The sequence below is a fragment of the Archocentrus centrarchus genome, chromosome 5, assembly GCF_007364275.1.
Source record: "Archocentrus centrarchus isolate MPI-CPG fArcCen1 chromosome 5, fArcCen1, whole genome shotgun sequence".
Taxonomy (NCBI): Eukaryota; Metazoa; Chordata; class Actinopteri; order Cichliformes; family Cichlidae; genus Archocentrus; species Archocentrus centrarchus.
Window position 1 is genome coordinate 18,425,494 of NC_044350.1, and position 14,499 is coordinate 18,439,992.

The 14,499-nt window shown below is 41.6% G+C and overlaps 1 protein-coding gene and 1 long non-coding RNA gene across 4 annotated transcripts in view; one reads left to right on the forward strand and one right to left on the reverse strand.

Annotated features, from left to right (window-relative positions):
• Nucleotides 1-1,371: 1,371 nt before the first annotated feature.
• The window catches only part of celsr2 (cadherin, EGF LAG seven-pass G-type receptor 2), a 78,255-nt gene continuing 65,127 nt past the window's right edge, over nt 1,372-14,499 (reverse strand). The window contains exons 20-34 of one of the 3 annotated variants that reach the window (XM_030730435.1): nt 13,872-14,190; nt 13,495-13,662; nt 13,299-13,422; nt 12,997-13,197; nt 12,721-12,895; nt 11,142-11,254; nt 10,870-10,952; nt 9,412-9,538; nt 9,211-9,321; nt 8,304-8,434; nt 8,126-8,211; nt 7,857-8,027; nt 4,912-5,124; nt 4,581-4,803; nt 1,372-2,638 (exon numbers count right to left, since the gene is read on the reverse strand). In XM_030730435.1, the coding sequence (XP_030586295.1) occupies nt 2,632-2,638; nt 4,581-4,803; nt 4,912-5,124; nt 7,857-8,027; nt 8,126-8,211; nt 8,304-8,434; nt 9,211-9,321; nt 9,412-9,538; nt 10,870-10,952; nt 11,142-11,254; nt 12,721-12,895; nt 12,997-13,197; nt 13,299-13,422; nt 13,495-13,662; nt 13,872-14,190 (2,252 nt within the window). In that variant the 3' untranslated portion in view covers nt 1,372-2,631. Of the gene's footprint in view, nt 2,694-4,580; nt 4,804-4,911; nt 5,125-7,856; nt 8,028-8,125; nt 8,212-8,303; nt 8,435-9,210; nt 9,322-9,411; nt 9,539-10,869; nt 10,953-11,141; nt 11,255-12,720; nt 12,896-12,996; nt 13,198-13,298; nt 13,423-13,494; nt 13,663-13,871; nt 14,191-14,499 lie in introns of all 3 variants that reach the window. The other 2 variants (XM_030730434.1, XM_030730433.1) reach the window with 2 other exon arrangements.
• Nucleotides 10,830-11,846, forward strand: LOC115780967 (uncharacterized). Its single transcript, XR_004020006.1, has 3 exons — nt 10,830-10,971; nt 11,124-11,281; nt 11,632-11,846. It is a non-coding gene; the product is annotated as an uncharacterized LOC115780967 (long non-coding RNA).

The following is a 14,499-nucleotide window of genomic DNA, read 5'->3' on the forward strand; positions in this document are numbered from 1 at the left end:
AGGTAGAAGCTGCAATCAGTTTTTGGCAGTGACTTTTATATATTCTTTATTTATCAGGGTAAAAAGTGTGATTGATCTTAAAAATGTCTTTTAAAGAGAAATCTGGCCAAGAGGGCAGCAGAAATCACAACAAATCTAACATTACACTCTATAAAGATATTTTAAGTGACCAAAGAGGACTGGGTTTATTATAATGTAGGTGTAATAATGCAGAGTCATAAACATACTTGAAAAACAGGTCATTTCTTCATTTTATATATAAGCCCTTCATAAATCCTATTGACTGCACTCTATTCACCAATATAAGCAAAGACATTATGCATAAAAGCACATAGAAACATCGGAAATCACTATATGGCAGACGATCACCCCTTACGAAAATCCACTATGGTTAACTATGGTTTTTATGCAGTAACCATGGTTACTGCATAAAAACCATAGCAGTAACCATAGTGGATTTTCGTAAGGGACTTTTTGGCACCACACTGGGACCCTGAAGAGGATATATGGATTTATTTATGGAATTTCCTGTTTATTAGGATAGTGGAGAGAGTCGACAGGAAAGTGGGGAAAGGTGCACAGGAAATGCCTGGAGTACCTTTCCGCATATGGGTCACCTGTGCAGCCAGGTGAACTATAGCAAAGCTTTTTATGTCTGTTTTGCAGCAGTTCATAATTATTTTTTTAAAACCCAAAAAATAAATAAATAAATAATAAAAAATAAAAAATGTCAGCCTGATGAATATGTAGCTGCAGTTAAAACAATGGCTGATATCACACAGAAATGCCAGCTTTTATCCTGCTCTGAATCACAGTAAATCTCCAGCTAGTTTAGTTTAGCACAAAGAGTAAACGAAACAGCTCCAGAACAGCCGCTCCCACCTCTGACATGGTTTTTCTAAGTTAATCATGTACAGGACTTTGTTTTTCTGGCTCTGGACTATTGCAGGTCTGATTAGCATGTAATATATAAAATAAAATGTTTTAAAAAATAATAATGAGCTAACATTTGTTTCTGTAATCTCCAGTGTTGCTGGTATTCAGATTTATTATTACCACTACAGTTTGTTGTCTAACATTAGCTCAGCTAGTGTCCTGGCTGTGGCTTCATATTGTTTCTGATTGTACTCAGTGTATGAACTGAGTACAATCATGTATAAAAGCATGTATAAAAGCATGCTTTTCCAGACATCGGCTGCGAATCAACAGATCTGAGTCAGTTCACTTATGAGGACATAACAAGGCTGCCTTTTTTTTTTTGTTTTTTAGTGAGCATAATATCTGCGAACAGCTGCACTGAAAAAGCATCAAACGCAGATTTGAAAGGCGACACTATCTGAATTGGCTCCAATAACAAAGGTACGACAGGAGTGGTAGAAAACAGTTTAATCAGTACAAACAGGAGCTGCAACGTAAAAGACAATCCTCCGTTTGGACACCAGTGTTATAACACCATGACTGACTTGGTAGTGTTGGCATGAAATTTATACATTAAACTCATGGCTGGTAAAAATGGCTTCACATCAATCTTGATAGTAGTTACTCATAAAAGATTTTTTTTTTCTCTCCCAAGTATCAAGAGTATTTCCTAAAAACAAGGTCTGAGTGTGTGTACATATTTACTAACGTTTAACGATATGTTTTCAATTCATTTACAGGCCACTCTGTACAATAAAAATGAATTACAGCTCAAATTTGCATGTATTTAATTACTTTACAAAAGACACAAGCTTTGTAGCTAGTCTATAAAATACAGCTGTTTAGTCACTGAACTCCAATGTGTTCATCCCTCAGATAAAACGATGAAAAACGAGTGATTTCCACGTCCATAAAAATGTGCACTCAGTGGCTTGCAAAACAAAACAAAACAAAACAAAAAGTGTATCAAAAATCTGCACATGCAGGTTCGCTCCCATCTTTTGCCTCTGGAAACATCCTTCAGTACTCAGTAGCTTATATGGAGAATCCAGGCAGATGCAGTCAGTCTTGGTGAGCAGCTAACAGTCCACGAACACGCGAAGAGCCTCTGAGAACGACCTGCACTCGAGCACGCTGCGCCTCTCGGACATTTCAGGCCTGTAGAACCTCAACAACCTGAGTCTGAAGTCATCAAACATCAGACGGGCACAGACGCCAACAGCTCCAGCGACATGAGCAGGCAAACCGGGAAAGACGGCACAAAATACAGCAGTAGATGAAAATGGAAATTCCCTGAATGGTTGCAAGTGTACAACTAAATGAATCTGAAAGTATGACCTCTTACTATTGTTCCGCTGTCATCAAAACAATATAAAAATCCTGTAAAAATACACTACAAAATTAAAAAAAAAAAAAAAAAAAAGGACCACCAGCCAATCAGGGCAGTAAATTTAAAAAAAAAAAAAAAGTGCATTGCTTCAAGTATGTAAACAAAATTTCTTTAAAGGGAGAGTGAGACTTGTTGTGTGAGTGTGTGGGGCCGGTGCAGTGACTCCTGAAATTTGGCACACATGTATGAACTTGCGCACGTGCACACACGTGCACACACACTCCTTCAGAGGATCGCGATGACGAGGGGGAATTCCTTCTTTCCACAGTTTTTTTCAAGGGGAAATCCAGTGCTTCCTGCTTGCAGTCACTGATGTAGTCACTCTATGACCTGCAAAGACACACCCCTCCGTCAGCAAGGTCACATGGAGGTGTTGCAGTGGCTGCTGGGAAAACAGGGTGGTGCGATGAAGATGAGTCCGAGATTGATGCATGGAGAGGCAAGGTGAGAAATGAATGCGCCACAACACAAGAAGAAATAATTAAAAACAAAACAAATCAGGAAATAAAAATGAATGTGTGAGACAATAAAAGACTTCCACGCAGACAAACACACATGCAGACACACACACACACGCACACACACATAGGCTGTGAGGGGTGACTGAAAAAATGATGCACCAATCTGAAGACAGTGATCCTGATTGTTTCTGAATGAGGATCAGAGCTTCATGGGATAAAACTAAAGAATAAAAATCTATGATATTTGGAAAGAGGAAAAAGGGGTAAAGAAGGTTGATTAGTAAACTAGAATTTACATTTTTACTGTGAATAATGATTACATTTAAAAAACTTGAAAGTGTCCTTTAATAAATGCAAATGTGTTTGTCTTAACTAGACATGACTCAGTGTGAGTCTGACTACCATTAGTTCATTCCTACTGCTCAGTTTGAGCAGCACAGACAGCAGCCAAACAGTTTCATGGTAAGGCTTTGCTCTCTGCTTCTTGCATCTTCAGTTTTTTTTGTCTCTATATATCAGAGCAGGAAAACTGGGGGAAATTTGCTGATCACACATAATTTCAGTACATATTTTTAAATACTTAAAGTGCAAAGTAACGCTCTGTTGGTATCAAATCTTTGGCCTGATTTGTTCTGTTAGAAAGAAGTTATTTTGCTAACAGCTGCTAAAAAACTTAAACTCATCTAAGTGTGGAGGATCTTTAACTCTAGTAGTGAGGTGACACCTGTGACAGAGTTTTTATCACTATGTTTACATTTATGGCACTAAAGGATTTTTAAAGGATTCACTAAATGTGGATTTTATAAATGTGGTGTTATTTGGCTAAAATTTTCAAACTGAAGGACATATGAGGATTATATATATTTTTTATGGAATAACCACACGTAAAGTATTGTGCATAAGTCTTGAGCCAACCCTTAATTTTTATGCTTGGAAAATGGGAAACAGGTGCGGTGATTTATTGAACAATGTGCAACTTGTATGCCAATACAGTATATAAGGCAAAAACAGAGTATGTACAATTCTAACCAGCTTGAAACACTGCACACTACGTACTGTGGCCATAAAAAAAAAAAGAAAAAAAAAAAAAGCAGTCAATGTCCAAAAACACTTTAGAAAGTCTGGAGAATTATTGCTCAAGAACACCTTAAACAATTACAGGAAAGTCTGGATACTTGGAAGCAAAATATGTATATTTTTTAAAAAGAGGGGTGGCTCAAGACTTTTGCACAGTACTCATTTGATATAATTCATCCATTTGCTGTGTTTTATTCTGCACTAGTATGATACATTTATGTAAAGAACCTTAAAACGATGACAGAAAGCTGCGTGTCGAGAACAGAGTAAAGGACCAGTGACAGTAAAACTGTGTGTGAGTTTAAAATCGAGCAATTCTAAACTGCTCCTTTAAAAAGGATGGCCACAAAAAGTCCAAAAATATTTTTGTTCTTTAAAATGGTGACTGATTTTGCTTTATCTAGTTTTGGGTCCAATAATATTTTAGGGTTAATTGAACTGTTTGACCCCACAGTGACTTTCACAGCATATCAGGATGTGCGCTGTCTTCATTTGGCTCCACATTAACATTTAAGCTAATCGGGTGGAAACGAACAATGAAAACGGTCACTGAGGACGGTGGCACGGATCATAATTTGACACAGACAGCAGAACGAAACACTGAATGACTTCAGCAACAAACAGTGGACACACAGGTAGGAGACGACACTAATGTTTCCATGAATGAGTTTCCCTTTCCTCACAATCTGTTGTATCTGAATTAGGTTTCCTTGTCTTAACTTGTTCATACTCACTCTGATCCCGATGAGTCGCCATCCACCGTCCCCGCCTTGATGCTGAGGGCGATCCCGTTCAGCTGGTCAGGCAGGCTGGGTTTAGCTGAGCCGGCTCGACCGTCACTGGAGGAGGATCCCTGAGGGGACGCCGTACCCGGAGCGTTTTCACACAGTTCACTGTTGATGCGGTTGAGACTGTTCCGCTCTACGATAGGAGAAAGCTGCTTCTTCTTTAGGATCCCTGGACAGGATGACAGTAAGGTTTGGTACACTTGGTTTATGTCAGAGGCAGAATTAATTTATTTATTAGTGGTAAAGTTAAAACCCTCAGATGTTTGGATGAATTTACCTTTGTGAGGGTGGGCACTGAGGTTTGGCAGGCTAGGCAGCAGCACGGTCATGCCGTCCTTTGTTCTGTCATCCGATAATGTCCGGACGTCACGGCTGATCGGCTCTGGATTGGCCAGAGCTTCCATCTTCATTCTGTCCCCACCTGTGAGCTCGCTGTCACTCACAGTGGCAGTGTACTCTCCGGGCCAGTACAGCTTACTCAAACTGTTGTCTGGAAAACAAAAACACACAAAGAGAAAGAGATCAGAATGAGTTTGGAAACTAAAACCCTGAGGAGAGAATAAGTGGTGTTATTCAAGTCAGGCCAATTTTATTTATATGCAGTGAAAGTAAACCCTCTTTAAAAGCTACGGCTTTTTACATATCAGGATATAATGAAAATAATCTGGGCCACACTGTAGCAGGTCTTGAAACGAGGTAAATACAACCTCAGGTAAACTACAACCTGAGGCATATTACACTGTCATAATTTGTTTAACAAAAAGTCAAAATACAGTGTCCACCCTTACGGCTGCCACAGGAATTAAGAATATAATATCAAATGCACTTGATTAATTGATCATCAGCAACTGTGAGCACCTCTATAAATGCAAAGGGTTTGGCAGTTTGCTGGTCTGGAGCATTCAAGTGTGTGTTAACACAACACCAAGGAGGGAAGACACCAGCGATGATCTCAGAAAAACAGTTGGTGCTTCCCGTCAGTCTGGGAAGGTTTACAAGGTCATTTCCAAACAATCTGAACTCCATCATTCTACAGTGAGAAGGATCATTCACACGTGGTAGACCTTTTCCCAGGCGTGGACATCCCCGAAAATTCACCCGAAGGTCAGACTCTGCAATACTCAGAAACATTGCAAGGCTTCATCTCAGACTCTACAGGCCTCAGTTAACATGTTAAAATTCATGAGAGTACAATTAGAAAAAGAACTGAACAAGTATGGCTTGTTTGGAAGGGTTGCCAGGAGAAAGCCTCATCTCTCTAAAATGAACATGACAGCACAGCTTAGGTTTGGAAAGCTGCATCTGAACAAACCACAACACTTCTGGAACAACGTCCTTTGGACAGACGCGACCAAAGTGGAGATATTTGGTCACCACATTTGGTGAAAACCAAACACAGCATATCAGCACAAACACCTCAAATTAGCTGTGGAGGGGTGGTGGTTTGGGTTTTGCAGCCACAGGACCTGGGCTGACTTGATGACCTTGCAGTCATTCAGCCATGAACTCCTCTGTAAATCAAAGTATCCTAGAGTCAAATGTGAGGCCATCTTCCTGACAGCTAAAGCTTGGCTGAAATTGTGTCATGCAGGAAGACAATGATCCCAAGCACAGCAGCAAATCTACAACAGAATGGCTGAAAAAGAAAAGAACCAAGGTGCTGCAATGGCTCGAAGTCAAGATCGAAGCACAACTGAAATCCTGTGTGGGACCTTAAGAGAACTGTGTGTCAATGAAACCTCAATGAACTGAATAGCGATGGGAATTCCGGCTCTTTTCAGAGAGCCGGCTCTTTAGGCTCGGCTCCCAAAGAAGAGCCGGCTCTTTCAGCTCCCAAGTGGCTCCTCAGATTTAATTTAAAAAAAATGTAAAATGAATTACTAATGTAAAAACACACATTAGGTCTATATCAAACATTTCTTTATATACTCAACATATAATAGAGTGCTCCAAATACAAATTATAAAACAAAAGATTGGAACTCAGAAAATCCAAGGGCTTTTGAGGAGTTGATCATGTTTCTACTACCTGATATGACCTGCCCTGTTTTGTTCTTCGAATTGCACTGATGGATGAATAATTCGTATATGCCTGTGCAGGTTGTTTGTGGAGCCTGCTTGATATTAAATTTGCAGTCTACACTCTATCGCATTAATCCTTTAACGCCAGGCGATTGCTGCTGAAGCGCCAGTTTACTGCCCTTACTAGCCGCGAACAGCTGATTAAGACATAGTGTATCGCCACCGAGTCGGCTGATAAAACGAACTTTAATCAGCTGGCTTTTTACCATAACTCCGCAACCGTTTATCCTATCAAAAAAATTCAAACAGTTCCTGAAAGCTCCGAAATTGCACTTCACAGTCATGTAGGGGTATTGCGGTATTTATTGCTGGAAGTCCGCGAACAGCGGCGCTTTTGAAATTCGCTGTTTCTCATTAGACATGTTTGGAGGTATAAGGTTATAATGTGTCCAGTCTTTACTACGTTTTCCGTCACTCGTTTTCCTCACCATTCCCGCGTGTAGCCTCTATGTAAAGCGCAACTTCCTCTGGCTTTTTACTGTCTCCATTTGGCAGGAGCCCCTCCCTCTCTGGTGTTTCTTTACTCACTGTCCGTGCCCCCTCCCCTCCCGCTCAGTGTTACCGCTTCCAAAAAAAAAAAAAAAAAATCAAACCAATGAAAAGGAAAAAAGAATCGGCTCACTATCAGGAGCCGGCTCCCGTCGTTCACTTCAAAGAGCCGGCTCTTAGAGGCGGATCGTTCGCGACCGACCCATCACTAGAACTGAAGCAATGTTGTAAAGAAGAGGGAGCCAAAAATTTCTCCACAGTGATGTGAGAGACTGATAAAATCATACAGAAAATTATTACTTCAACTTACTGCTGCCATTAATGGCTCTTCATGGGGTGTAGCTTAGTTAAATAAATATTGACAGTGTGTTATCATGCGCTGTTGTTCATCTCAGGTTGTATTTACCTCATTTTAAAACCTGCTGAGGACTAGATGACTTTATTACGTCCTGATATTTTCTAGAATTTGGTGTACTTTCTTTTTTTTTTTACCATGAATGCAGGTCAGTATCACTGATTACTTTTTATTCTGTACAGCAGCATAACAACCGCCAAAATAGCAAAATTACACTCATCAACTGGTATTAACTTTACACTTTGCAGTGTGACTTTAGTGTAACGACAATACACGTGACTAGTTTCATATGAGCACCTTGACTGAGTGGTTGAGGTCTCTTGGAGACATTAGTCACCAGATTTTCCCAGCATTCCTCCGGTGGGAGGGGACCCTCCTCGTCCTCGCTGTCAGAGGAGTGAGTGGAAGCGTAGGAGCCGCTCTGGTCATCCTCAAGAGACAGGTCGCTGTCCGAGTCGCTGTCATGATCTAAACGTTGATTGGTAAGCATGAGCAAAAAGTGAATCCAGTGACACCATCAATGCAGGAAAAGCGAAGCACAGATTTCAGGAAAATGACCACATTACCATCCAAGCGCTCCTTAGTTTCATGGAAGAGTGACGTGTGGTCGTTGAGAGCGATGTGCGCCTGACTGTTACTCAGCCCGTCGTCACTGAGGACATAGAAATAGTTCAGTGTACAGTTGCTTCTGCCGCTCGCTGAACACATTCATCTCGACTTTTTTTTTTCTAATGGTTTCCTCACCGAAGGACAAACGGCACGTAGCTCTGCTGGCTCTTGCCGCTCTGCATGGTGCCGTTCAGAGACACACTGGAGTCGCCGAAGGGAAGGTGGTACAACCTGCCGTCCACGTAGTTAGTGTTGCATTTATAGCCCTGGAATTAGAGGCATGAGGCAGGCAGAGAAACATGTTATAAAAACACGATGCAGAGATATTCAGATATAAAGGATACGAAGCACCAGTTAACAGGCAGTTTGACATTCCTGTGATTTTTGTACCACTGCACAAAATCAAATTATAAAGAAACAACTTCTTTTTTCCCTTTGAAACAAATGAACACCCAATTGTGAAATTTATTCTTTAAATTTTAATTGATGGCACCCTAAAAGAAGACGAACAGTAAAAGACTTATTTATTGAAGAGATTTTTCTTACATTTTGCCAGTTAGTTTGAGAATTAGTTAGAAAAGGTCGTCTTATCCAAATCCAATTTTTTACAGCTATTTGCATACATTTCCATCCTTCCTCAATAAACCACTGGATCTATCTCTATCCATATGTTCATACTGTGCCTCAAAACCCCAATTAAAAAAAAAAAGAGTTAGGGGGAAAAAAAATGTAAATGTTGAATAGTTTTAGTTAAAACAGATTAGAAAAACTATATATCAGCATTTTCATTTAGGGTGGAGAATAAATCTTCATTCCTTTTTTATAAACTGTAAAAAAAAAAAAAGCTCAAGCCTCAATCTGTTGTGAACAGATGCCCTAATATCAACAGCATAACTGAGTGGTTTGAGATAATTACAGATTTATCTCTAACACCAATTTACTGTTTTTTTGTTACTCCAAATATGGCAACAGCTGAGCCTGACATCCCAGAGGTGTTAAACTGAATGGAATATTTTCTCGCTGTTTGTGATGAGGGACTCACAGAGGCCTTGGATTTGATCATGTGATCAGGTCGCTTGCGGCTGCAGCAGTATTTCATGGCATTCCTTGCTTCCTTATTGAAGACGATGCGGAAGAAGAAAACAAAGGGACCCTGGAGTTGGATGACATGAGAATTTTAAAGGTAAATACAAAGACACAAATGAGCCTTTCAAGTAGTTCCAGAGTGAACGGGAGGGCTCACCTGCACACAGTTGAAGCCGGCAAACAGGTAGTGGAAGATGATCATGTCGCTGTTGACGGAGAGGAGTGCGAGAAAACACGTGACCGAAACCAGGAAGAGGACACAACCTGCAGTCTTCAGGCCAGAGCTGCAGTGAGAGAGCACAAAGAGGAGTTAGTGAGGAGCTGAGGGATTTCTATGCACTCACTGACCTGCAGATGGAGACAGAAGCAACACGAGTGACCAGAAGGCTCAGAAACCAACAAGAAGAATTCAATAAAACAGGTGGAAAAACACAGCAGCACATGAATCTGAGGATCCACGAGAAGCTGACAACAAAAAACTGCAATGATAAATATGCCAAACAGCGAGAGCCGTGTGCCTGAGAAGACCGTATTGAGGGCATTCCCTCTTTACATGCACATCCAAGACTAGAAAAAAAACTGCCTGAAAATGAGCATTTTTGCTAAACTGTCAGTAACCTAGACCTCTGAGTACTGAGAAAAAGAGGAAGTACAGTCCACTTAAATCCACAGGGACACATTACTGAGCTATTTTTAGAGTGGATAGAAAGAAATATTTAATCTGATGTCAAGGTGAGAACTGAGGCTCCTTGACATGATGGAGCCTCAGTTCCATCATGTCAAGACATGATGAGTGGTTCCCTAGCAAGGGTTCAGGGAGGACATCAGATTATTTAAAAAGTAATCTGAAAAAAAAAAAAAAGAAGTGGTGAAGTAGCCCTGTGATGGACAGGTGACCTGTCCAGGGTGTACCCTGCCTCTTGCCCTATGACAGCTGGGATAGGCTCTGACCCTCCCACAGTCCTAAGGTAGATAAGTGGTAAAGAAAATGGATGAATGATGGTGACGTAAATGATCTGGTGCACATTCAGAAAAAAAAAGTGATATAGGGCATTGTCCTTGGTGGAGGATGTGCTGGGATAGGAATTCCCTCACTGATCTCATTTTAGAGTTTTACTGATTTACTGGCTTTTTCAGGCTTTAAATTTCTGCAGTAACCTCGAATGTCTGAACACATTTTAAGAAGTGAAACATTTAAAGTCACAGCGGATTCTTTTTTCACTCCCGCTACTGCATGCCATTACATTTTTTCTCTCTCCCCTAGTCTGTGTTTTGCCCTTGTCTCGCTATACTCCCCTTTTGTCCCTTCTTCCTCCCCTCACTGTGCAGCAGACCCTCCCTGAGCCTGGTTCTGCCAGAGGTTTCTTCCTGTTAAAAGAGAGTTCTTCCTTCCCACTGTTTTCCCTCTACTATTGTAGGATATTTACCTTGAATATACAGTGCCTTGAGGTGACTGCTGTTGTGAATTGTTAGTGTATAAATAAACCAGAATTGAACTTGACTGCTAAACATAGTGACTTTGCACAAAACATTTTCCTGCCTAAATAAACTGCTTTCCTCTAATCAGGCAGGAAGTAAACGGTTTTGGTGTTGAATGAAAGGCTGGGACACTCACACACGAGACTCTTTCTTCTCAATGCTGTGGTGTCTCAGTGAGCAGGAGGCTCTGGATGACAGGATGTACAGAAAGATGTTCATCTGTGGACACAGTATACCAGTATGTCACTACTTACAAACACAGCAGGAGTTTGTGATGATTAACTAAATGAAATGCACACTGCTAAGGCGACAGCTTCATCTGCATGTCTTTAGTTCTTGCAACACATTTATGTGCACTGTTAATTTGAAGTGTCCACGATTTGATCGCAGGGATCTGCAGGCACTCACCGACACCACCATGGCGATGGGTCCAGCAAAGCTCCAGATCAGCGTATCGTACATAGACAACCAACAGAAATCGGGGTTTCCATAGCCTTCGGGGTCCAGTCCCACTGCCAAACCTGCAGACAAACCCAGAAAAACAGATGGTTTGTTTCACTTTTGTTGATGTTTTTGTCTTGGTTCACTCTCAACTTTTACTGAAACCATTTTATATCCAGAGGAAGTTGTTGCAGTAAAAGTTACTAAAGCTGACTAAGTAATTTCTATTCATCTTGTGGCTGTGTATACAGACACATTTTTCTAGTGTTATAATCTATACAGGAACTAAGTTATGAGCTAACTGGCTATTCAATTAATCTAATATAATCTATGACTGTTGATATAAACAATTTGTACGTCCAATACTCAGCATGCAGCGTCTCCACAGTGTGCTGGTTTATAGATTTGCCTAACAAACGAAAGAACCCTGGTTTGATCCCCTTTGCGTTTGTGTCAGGAAGGGCATCCTGGGGTAGCTCCTCCCAGACCTGGATCACAGCATCACTGAGCTCCTGACAGTTTGGTCACAAACATGCACGAGTAGCCCACTGGAGGTCACTCTGAAGGGTTCTTGCAGAGCTCCTCCTGTTCCTCCTCACGCAAAGGAGCAGACTGATGCATTTCTACAACCCTGTCTAACACTCCTTGTGTAGCAGCCCATCTCCTGGCATCTCCTCCACACTCTTGCGACTATGCTGGGAGACACGGCAAACCCTTGTGGTGCCATTCTGGAGAAACCCGGAATACTGGTGCAACCTGAATGGACTGCAGGTACCATGTTGTGCTACCAGGAGTGACAAGAAAACTGGAAAAAGCTAAACTTATCAACAAATCGATAAGGAGAGCGCAACAGTCTGTGGCCACCAGCTGTAAAACCATCCCTTGTTTGGAAGTTGTGTTGCTGTTGCCTTTCCAGCGCACCTATACTCACTTTCATTTGCACCAAAACAGCTGAAATGGACTTGCAGTGGTTTATACTTTCTAAATATACATATTGATATCCCTGAAGTTTAACTGACTTTGTGTTATACTGTGATGATCAAGTGTTCCCTTTTTTCTGAGCAGTGTGTATTGTTAGAAAATTGTTGAAAATTAAAAAAAATGTATTTGATTCCAAGAAATGTTGGGAGGATCTGTGATGGAAGAACACTTTTAAGAATAACAATAATAATAATAATATCTTACACCCACAAAGCAGATATAATGGAAGAGAAAATGAATTATTACTGTGTCCAAATGTAATTCATCATAAATTAACTTTTATTACCCACTCAGCTTCATTTAAAAAAAGAAATTTGCCTTTGAACCTTTTTGTAGTTGTGTTTGAGATGTATCTGCTTTTTTTTTCCTCATTTCTGCTGCTGTAAGATAATTTGTGCAAACCAAAAAAAAAGACAAATTAATTTCCTTTTCGTGTTACGGCACACGCTGTAAAGATTTACAATCCTAGGTATCCTACTTAAGACAAAAACTGGCTCTCCAACCAGTTTCCCTTGTATGGTAGGTTTACTGTTGTGACTTTAAGTGTTTTTATCAAGGTTCAGACCTGTGATAAAGGCAGGAACTCCCCAGCCAATCAGGTAGTAGAATCTCATGGGTCCATAATTGATGTCTCTGACTTCGCTGATCATGCGGTAAACATGCAGCCCCTCCAGGAAGAGCCAGGAGAAAGTGCAGAGGTAGAAGAAATGCAGCAGGATGGCGATGACTGTGCACAGAAACTGCAGAGTGGTGACGGAGAGAGCGAAAGAGGAATGATTAAAACTTTCTGAGCTGTCAGGGGAGGAGGGACGAGACAAGAGAAGAGAAAATTGGTGATTACCGGGTTGTCGGCTTGGTTGATGCCCAGGATGAAGATGAGCTCAGAGAGGAAGAGAGCAGTAGCTCCATTGTTGATTATGCTCGTCTTGTTGCACTGCATGGCTCTCAGGCAGAGGAGGAAGATCGCGGTGAGGAAGAGGAAGCCCAGCGTCACACCGGCTGTACTCCACGTCAGGATTTTGATGGGCAGGATCTCTCCATTCTGACACATTTAGAAGCAGAAAAGGTGGCGTTAGAGAGATTATGGTTATCAAGTATGAGAACTGTGGTTCTGCTGAAATGAAAAGTTTGTGTGTCACTCACCTCCCTCCTGGAGATATCCATGAGAACCGCGAAGCTCGTCATGTGGTAACACTGGCAGCTGATGTGTGTGCTGTTTCTGAAAACCACCTCGCAGCCCTTCGCTGACCAGCCGCCGTTGCCGGCACTGACACAAAACACAAACATGAGTACAAAGCAACGTCACCCAGGCTCCCGATTCACTGACAGCTGCACTCACAGTATGGTGTGGTTCCAAAAGACACAGATGGGTTTGGAGCGCTCCTCGGTGGCGACCAAGCGAAACTGCACGGTGATGGGTTTGTCCAGTGCGTGCTGCAGCAGCTCGTCGTTGTCGTGCACTGTGATGCTCACCACTGGTGTGTTGATGACTGGGCGCTTTGGGACACTGAGGCAAAAAAAAATATATATATATATTTTTCTTCTCTGCCAGCAAATGAAATAAAATGACTAAAATCAGCAGCAGGTTAGTCTCTTTGTACTTAAAGACTACATCTTCCTCACTCCACTGTATTCGGCTCCAAACATTTGACTCTGAGAAAAGAATATAAACCTTAAAATACTTGACAATTAATTTTCTGGATGCAGTTTTATTACCGCAGGCTTCTCTTATCCGGATCGTAGCTCTCGGGCAGCAGCGAGGCCAGGCTGTGAAAAATGATCACGCTGGCGATGGCGTCCTGCTGGCTGTCATCAGGGTGGCGTTTCCTCCTATTAGCCGAGCGGTTCCTCAGCGAGGACTCTGGGAAGATGTCCAGGTGTCTGTGGCCCCTGGTGTCCACAGGCGGTTGGAAGACTGAGTCGGGGAGGGTGACGGCCGTCTCCAGATCTGCAGGCCGAGGGCCCCTCAGGGACTGATACCGCGGCAGTTTGGCGCCAGCAAAATTCATCTTTTTCAAGCGATCCACAGAGATGACTGTAGAAACCGACACACAGGCAGGGTCAGAGAGTGCTGCTTCAAAGAGGACATCAGTGTTTTTGTTAAGGTTCAAACAGCAGTTGACAGAAAGAATAACTCATTTGATAACTGCTTTGGCATTTTAGATAAAAATGATAGATAACTGATCTACAAAAGTGAGCCTCATAGGAAGTGAATATTCCCCTTTTTTCATGTGAAAACATGCTTCCTAGTTTTTATTATAATTTTTATGTCCACATTTTATTTTATTGCCTTTTCCTGCATTATGAATCTTTGCAGTTGTTTCCACTACAGCAGCCCTGAGGT